An 8,170-nucleotide genomic window follows, 5' to 3' on the forward strand; every position below is an offset into this window, starting at 1 on the left:
CAGTTGAACTCATCTCAAATTCTCACCCAAATGAAGGTGAGTCTTGATGGTGCATCTGGATGCAGATGCATCTAGTTCAGTCCAAAATAATAAATGACAAAAATGACCCTTTAAAATCAAAATATTATTTTCAAAACCGGAAAAATGTATTTTCCCGCCAAAACCGGAAAAACGCATTTTTCCGCCAAAACCGGAAAAATGTATTTTACCGCCAAAACCGGAAAATGAAATTTTACCGCCAAAACCTGAAAAACGCATTTTCCGCCAAAATCGGAAAAACGCATTTTCCCGCCAAAACCGGAAAAACGCATTTTCCCGCCAAAACCGGAAAATTGTATTTTTCCCGCCAAAACCAGGAAAAAAAAACTTATTTCCCGCCAAAACCGGAAAAACGCATTTTCCCGCCAAAACCGGAAAATCGCATTTTCCCGCCAAAACCGGAAAAATGTATTTTCCCGCCAAAACCGGAAAATGTATTTTCCCGCCAAAACTGGAAAAATGTATTTTCCCGCCAAAATCGTAAAAAAAAAACTTTTCATGCAAAACACTTTTCCCGCCAAAACTTCAAAACATACCTTTTCCGTCCAACCCGCAAAAAACGTATTTTTCCGCCAAACCCATAAAACGTATTTTTCCGCCAAAACCATAAAAATGCACTTTTTCGCGAAAACACACATATTCCCTCAAAAACCGCAAAAATATTTTCGGCCAAAACCGTAAAAATTCTATTTTTCCGCCGAAACGTAAAAAATTATATTTTAGTCATTTTATTAACAAGTCCACCTAGATGCAGATGAAAGTTCAAAAATGACAAACAAACGAACATAGTTGCATTCAGATGATTCATTTGGATGCATGGACGAAATGAAAAAACGAACAACACCCAGATGGAGCATCTGGATAAGATATCTAGATGGACCATCTGGATGCATCTTCCAGATGTACAAACGAACAGGGCCTGAGTCTTTTTTCCAGCTAACAAAGGTACGGTTATTTGATTATTCATGGAAAGAGATTACTATTAATATCTAAGAATGTACAATGTTTCTTCACGCAAGTTGTATATATAGCCATGTGTAAATTTCTGGTACGTCGACATGCAATGATTCTCTTTAAACTATTACAGAAATTAAGATAATACTGAATAGGGTCAAGAGTCTAGTCTAATGTAACCAATGTCATAGTGATTTTCGTATGATTAGATTACCATTTTTGTAGGTTATGTATATCCTTATAGCTAGGTCAAAAACACATGTCACCTCACTCTTTGAATAAACCCACAAGTTTGTAAAGTAACAACATTCCAGCTGTTCGTTTATATCTTTATTCTTTCTATTTTGCTAGTATTCATTGTCTAAATAAGTGAAAACAAAAGAGACGTGAAGCCAAAGAGAGAGAAAAGAGAGAAAAGAGAGATCTTGTTTGGGGTTCGGCGCGCGGCCGGCGCGTGAGCGTCCGTGCCGGCGCCGGAGCCTCTGTTTGTCCTTCGTAGTGTTCCCCCTTCGCTCTTCTTCGCCAACCTGTCAACGACTGCCTTGTCCGAGCTCTGGATTCGACCTCACCGCTTACGGTGGTTTCGGTCTTGGAGTAACGACGCTCTCGTCGGGAGGGTCCTGGTGGAGGAAGTGGCATGCATGTTCAGTGGTGGTGTTTTCCGGGAGGTGGAGGCTTTCGTAGATCCACCGCCGCCGGCTCTAGTTCCCGGGAAGGGAGTCTTCTTTAGATTTGCCTTCGCCGGCTTTAGTTTTGGAGAGCGGAGGCTAGCACAGCTCCGCGCTTCCACTTAGGATCCCGCGGTTCTTTGGGAAAAGTTTTCTAGTTTAGTTTTGTTTCATGGTCGGCGCAGTTGTCGGTAAGTCTTGGGTGGGGTCACTGCGGATGAGATCTTGGTTGAAGACAAGGTTCTCCGGCGAGGTGATGATTCTCAAGGAAAGGAAGAGATGGCTTCTTGAGTCGCGTGTCTTGGGTTTGAAGTATGCTAAAGGCGGAGGAGATCTCGAGGTTCGATTGATCTCTCCGGCGGGATGACACGGCGGTGAAGAATGGCTTTGCGTTTGTTTGGAGGCTTGTCTGGTTTCGAGCTCCGACGAACAAGGTGCTCGAGGGTGTTTGTTCCGGTGGCGTAAAGGCGGAGGTGATCAAGTCGAGGCGGTGACGACGTGTGTCGCGTCAATGGAGCAGATCACTCCACTTGTCGAGCCGCCTCCTTGATGCGCTAGCCAGCTGGCCGGGCGGTTTCTAAGGTTGGGCCGAGGGCCTGTTTAAGTTTTTATTTTGCCCCTGGGGTTGGGCTTGCGTTTGTTTTCTTTGTAATCGGGCTTCGGCCTTGTATGGGCTTGGCCCAATCATCTTATAATATCAAATCTTTGGCGGAAAAAAAAAAAAAATAAGTGACCAAAAATTGACTTTACGAGATTTACGAATCGTCAAATCATCACTATATTGTCATGAACAATTCATAAAAAAGACAATTATCTATTTTATGAGTTTTAACTCTTTTAGTGTAGATTTTGTTCGAAAGCTGTAACATTGTTAACACAATTTGAACCCAAATCCAAACCGTACTAAACATGTATGTCTGATCCAAACATAATATAAACTCCATGTGATATATACTTATATTATTGTGTTTCTAAAACCAATAAAAAAGTATTAAATTAAATTAATTCCAGTTTTAAACATAGCTACAATGGAATATCCGGCAAACAAAAAAATTAAATGAAATTTTCTAAAGTTTAAATTATTATTATTGTTATTTGGCTTTATGCAAAGATATATGTATAGAGAGATAAAAGTTTGAGTGCATCCAAAAAAGACAAAGAGAATAGATGGAAAAAGAGTCAGTCATCTTTTAGAAAAAGCCAGAAAACCAAATCAGAAAACAAAAAAACTTACTCTTTTAATCCAACATAGCCACGAATCCTCTCTCTCTCTCTCTCTCTCTCTCTCTCTCTCTCTCTCTCTCTCTCAGTGCTCTTCGTTTCTCTTTCTTCAGTTTTGTGTTTGAAGAAAAAAAATAAACTCAAACAGACTTCTTGTTCTTGGGGTTCTTTTTAGGGTTGTTGGGACTGATATCTTTAGAAAATGGGTAAAGCTGCTGGGAGAAACGGTAACGAAAACTATAACGGCGTTGGATTTAACGGTCAAAGAGGCGGTGGAGTTAGGCCATATGTACGGTCTCCGGTGCCTCGGCTCAGATGGACGCCGGATCTCCACCGTTGTTTCGTTAACGCTGTAGATATGCTCGGTGGCCAACATCGTACGATCATTTTCTCCTCGAATCTTTTGAAAATATGCATTTTTGTCACTTTGTTTTTATTCACATGTCTCAAAGTGAGTTTTTTTCACGATATTTCTAAAATGATTCTCATCCTTTACTTTGTTTTTTTTTTTTGAACTTTTGTGCTTTACTTTGTTTCATTCATATATACCTTCAAGTCTGAGTTTCTTGGATTGTATTTAGAAAAATTGAAAGTTTATCGTTTGTTTATCGTGTCATTATCTTGACGGATCATCTCTCATTCATGTTTTTGAACCAAGCTTCACACTTTTGGTTATTGGTTTCATTCATATATCAAAGTGTGGATTTTTTTTGTGTCGTTTGATTTTGTTGTAAGAGTTTGCAATTTCTCGTTATTATTTTTCATGAATAGTTGTCATAAAGAATCATCATAGTACCTTTCTAACGTTTTTTCTTTCTCTTTTGTATTTTTGTTGGGTTTGATGAAACAGGAGCGACTCCAAAGCTTGTTCTTAAGATGATGGATGTGAAGGGACTCACAATTTCACATGTCAAGAGCCATCTCCAGGTAGTAATTTTACCCAACATTAGTTTTTCTCTTATCATAATATCCTGAATATTAATCACCTTTTTCTCTTAAATTTTACTACCACATATAACAGATGTATAGAGGTTCTAAACTTACTTTGGGGAAACCAGGTAATGTATATTTCTCCTCTGTGTTTATTAATTTCCATAAATACTCTGAAATGATTTTCGAAAGAGTGGGACCGTTGATTTTAATCTGAGCTGTTAACATCAAAACTATAATAATAGACGGAATTTAATTGTTTTACTGTTTCTGTTTGTAGTATGTACTATTGGTCTAGTGTCATGATTCATAAGACAATTGTCATAAATACATATATTTCTTTTAAAAAACAAGAAAATGGGTATTGCTTTTTTATATAGATCAAGAGAATATTCATTAAAGTCATTTACTTAATTCTTTTTTTCTTGGGGACAGAGGAAAGCTCTTCATCTTCAATAAGAAGACAAGACACTGAAGAAGATAATTTTCATGACAACTTGTCTTTACACACAAGGAATGATTGTCTTCTGGGTTTTCACTCCTTCCCTCTTTCTTCACATTCTTCTCTTAGGTAAATTTTATTTATTATATTTTTATATATATATTCTGACATGTTTTTAATTTTGTATCAGAAAAGATATCATATCATACTCTTTTGTCTGCATTTGAATTGTCCTTTTTATTGTTTTTTTTTATATTTACTTTGGTACAGGGGAGGAAGAAAAAAGGAGCAGACTTCAGAGTCTAGTGGTGATGATGATGCTGATGCTGACTTCCTTCACACCATGAACATGAAGAAGACGAAAGAAACGACGATGTTTCGATCACATCATTTCCACAAGGTGTATATTTTGTCAATATGAAATTTCCTATAATTATAAAAATATACTTTCAAATATAATAATGAATAATCATGCTAATGGAACTTAGATCTGCGTGATATCATGCTGGGGGATTACGGTTTGGTTTAAGTCTTAACCGGTTTGATTGAAATCGGAGTAACACGACTACACGAGCCCAATCTTGTCCGGTTTAGTAAATTGATCTCCTCATCTTATTGGCTCAACAGAAAACAGAGAAGGAGAAGAACACTTGGCAAGAACACGAAGAAGAAGAAGATTTGTCGTTGTCTCTGTCGCTGAATCATCATCACTGGAGAAGCAACGGATCATCAGTGAGCGAAACGAGTGAAGCCGTCTCCACATGTTCTGCACCATTCATCTTCAAAGATTGCTTGGGTTCTTCACCAAAGATTGATCTTAACCTTGACCTTAACCTTTCAATTTCTCTCCTCGGCAGCTGAAATCTATATATAAGATCATTGTTTCTTAGATTAGTTTGCACTTTTCAGGATTTTGTTGTGAAACTACTAGAATTTCTTTTTTTCCGAGATTTAAAGTTAATCTCGAAAATAAATGTTAGATTCACGTAAATATCAAGCTGAAGCTGAAACCCACAAATTATAAAATACAGTAACAATCACATACAGTTACAATATAAAAATAGAGACAAAACTTTACAGTATGTTGATTTTTCATTTCTGGAAGATAAAAATCAGATGACGACAAAAAGCTAGAGAAAATTAATTTATACGGATTCAATGTACCGTCAGCAATATTCGGAAAAAAAAACTAATATTGTGACCTTTTCTCTTAGTAAAATAGTAAAGAGATGAAAAATACTTTTAAAAGAAAAAAAACTGCTGACAAAAAAAGAATATATAAAAAAAACTGATAAAAACCACACGATTAATTATTCTTTAGATATTATCATTGGTGATTTTCTGTTTCACAAGTTCTTCTTGATGTCACTGTATCCTGAATTCTGATTCTGGTATGTTTGATACCAGGAACTTGAAGTAACTAAGCTGGAAGTTGTTCCGCGTTGAGCTACAACGAGAGATAATACAGTGATTCTAACAACTTTGAATTAAACAAACATGCTTTTGAATGGATAAAACAACGTATTCCCGTCGCCGAAAACTGCATAAGCATTGTTTCAGCCTTGAAACAGAGGAAGTTGATTTCGTGGCCCGGCCCATTCTAATTTCATGCCTAATGTAGATAATATTTTCTTATGCCCATCCACAAGTATAAATATTAAATACAAAACAAAAGAGAAAATTTTGACATTGATCAAATCACTAATGAACTGAAGGGAAGATGGAGCTTGTATATAAATAGGGCAAGTTCTAGAAAAATATCTAAAAAAGTTCTATCAAGTTTCAAGAGTGCCCTGAAATGTCTATCTTGTAAAGTTGAGTCCAAGAAAGATTTAGACTGATCATAAAAAGGCTTTGGAGGACTTTGGGAAAAGATGGCCAAAGGTGCAAAGCTAGGGCCGCCGTACGGCCTTGCACGGCCTTGGGCGATCCATAAAGGTGTTTGGCTCAACTAAGAAGGATGTTAAGGCGAAGTGCAAAGATAGGGTGAGTAGTACAGACATGAGGTCCGTACCATCGACCGTACAGCCCAATCCTATCTCCAGTCTTTGTATCTAGTCTCACGTTCTCAGTCTCCAGTCTCTCAATCTCTCACTCAGTCTCTTATTTTTCCATTTACAAACTTCATTCTTTTATCAGTTGCTTTCATTGTTGACATAAGACAAGATCTCTTTCCCTTAAGTGCGTATTCATCACACACACAACCTGAGCTCTGTTAAAACTTATATGGTATCAGAGCCAGGTTCATTAGAATTTGGTTCCAGCTTCCGCTAAGCTCAGGACTTACTCCCATGTTACTTCCAAACCAAGAAGAAGCTTCATGTACAGCCGGCTGTTCAACCCCTTCAAGAAGAAGATGCACTCATCCATAGCGTCCAGAAGCTGTCCTTGGTCGTTCTCCACTCTCTCATGGTCATCCTGAAGAAATAAGGCCATTGGAAGCATGTCCAAGCCATTCCTATTCACTGTTCAAGAAAAAAGGCGAAAGCTTTCAACTTGTAGCTGATATGGCGACTCAAAGCATGAAGAGAGGAGGTGTTTTAGGCATGGTGGATTCAAGAGGAAGGTCCATGAAAAAGGAGATGCTGGAGTTGACACCAACAACTCAGCTCTCCCCATGTACTAAGGAGTTTTAAGGAACTACCACTAGTTCCTTTGCTGTAAGAAAATCTTTTTCTCTTGTATAAAGCTTGAGTGTATGAACAGGTTGTGATGTGATTGAAAACCTGAGGATATATTTAATATTCCTAAATGAAAATGGTTTAGAATATGTCCCATGATGCTTAAAGAGGCTTGTGTGCTGATTAAGAATGTTTTAATATGCTTAACTCCAGTTCATAGTGATGCTTGTTGTGATTGATTGAATCCGCTTGCATACATGTATTGAAACTGATTGAAAGTTGGTGCATATAGTCTTGTTGCTGCCTAATATTGAAGCATTAGATTCATGTCTAAATTGCTGAGTAAAGAAGCTTTAAAATTGCCTAATTAGCTTGTCTTGAATATGTTATGATCTTGTTTGTGTTTAGAGAGTTAGCTTGCAAAGATTATAACTTGATAATGCATTGTGTCTATCTATTGCATTGCTTGTGATATTGAGAATCAAACTTGATGATTTATTAATCAATAATTGATCTCAATACTATTGAAAATATTGAAAATATTTAATGCCAGTTATAAATTGAATTTATTAATCAAGAATTGCCTTGATGCTTTATATTGTTGCATTTAGATTAAAGTCTAAGATGCATATTAAGGAGTTGTTAAGATTGCCTAAATACTTTGACTTGAAACTAATAAGGTTTTGCTTAGTATTTAGAGAATAGTTTCTTGCATAGATGAGAACTTGACATTGTCTTGATTTTATCTAGTGTAATAAAGCTTGAGACATTGGTGATCAAACTTGATGAAGTCAAGGATTGATCCCAATGCAATTGTATCTTATCAATTGCTAGAGTTTGAGTGATGTTCCAGGCTCACAAGAGGTGCTCTTAGTTCATCATCAAAACCGAGTTGAAAGAGAAAGAATGGTGCTCATTATGTGTGCAATGGAGAGTTTTTACAAGAAGGGTTAAGCGCAGATGGTTGTAAAACTCACTTAAGCTCACTGGTAGTCTTCTCTTTACCATTGCAAGTAACTGAAGAAGAAACCAACCGGGTCTAGGCTGTGGCGTGTCTATTCAAGAGAGTGCTCAAACTAAGAAAGAGCACTCTTGGATGTGTGAAGAAGAAGGCTACTCTATCAAGACGGTTTCTAGTGTGAGGTGATTGAAGAAGTAGCTGAAACTTCCACAAGCATTCCATCTTGGTGGCGAATTCAGAAGGGTGATTGCAATGGTTTGTTGTTCCGGATCAAGAGACTCTCACCTGCCCAAGCTTGGTTCTTCCTAGACTTAATTCCAAGCTTAAGAGGGAG

General features: G+C 37.4%; 1 protein-coding gene across 1 annotated transcript; it reads left to right on the forward strand.

Moving 5' to 3' along the window:
- Nucleotides 1-565: 565 nt before the first annotated feature.
- LOC103854021 (putative Myb family transcription factor At1g14600) lies at nt 566-7,082 on the forward strand. Its single transcript, XM_009130928.3, has 6 exons — nt 566-3,259; nt 3,733-3,809; nt 3,904-3,940; nt 4,248-4,383; nt 4,525-4,654; nt 4,882-7,082. Exons 1-6 carry the CDS (start codon nt 3,085-3,087, stop codon nt 5,113-5,115), a joined length of 789 nt encoding a protein of 262 aa, XP_009129176.1. The 5' UTR covers nt 566-3,084; the 3' UTR covers nt 5,116-7,082.
- Nucleotides 7,083-8,170: the final 1,088 nt, after the last annotated feature.

The sequence above is a fragment of the Brassica rapa genome, chromosome A02, assembly GCF_000309985.2.
Source record: "Brassica rapa cultivar Chiifu-401-42 chromosome A02, CAAS_Brap_v3.01, whole genome shotgun sequence".
In the NCBI taxonomy this organism is placed as follows: domain Eukaryota; kingdom Viridiplantae; phylum Streptophyta; class Magnoliopsida; order Brassicales; family Brassicaceae; genus Brassica; species Brassica rapa.

Coding starts and splice junctions, on each gene's coding strand:
- LOC103854021 (XM_009130928.3), top strand. CDS start 3,085: ATGGGTAAAGCTGCTGGGAGAAACGGTAACGAAAACTATAACGGCGTT. Junction 3,260..3,732: donor TATGCTCGGTGGCCAACATC/GTACGATCATTT, acceptor TTGATGAAACAG/GAGCGACTCCAAAGCTTGTT. Junction 4,384..4,524: donor TCTTCACATTCTTCTCTTAG/GTAAATTTTATT, acceptor ACTTTGGTACAG/GGGAGGAAGAAAAAAGGAGC.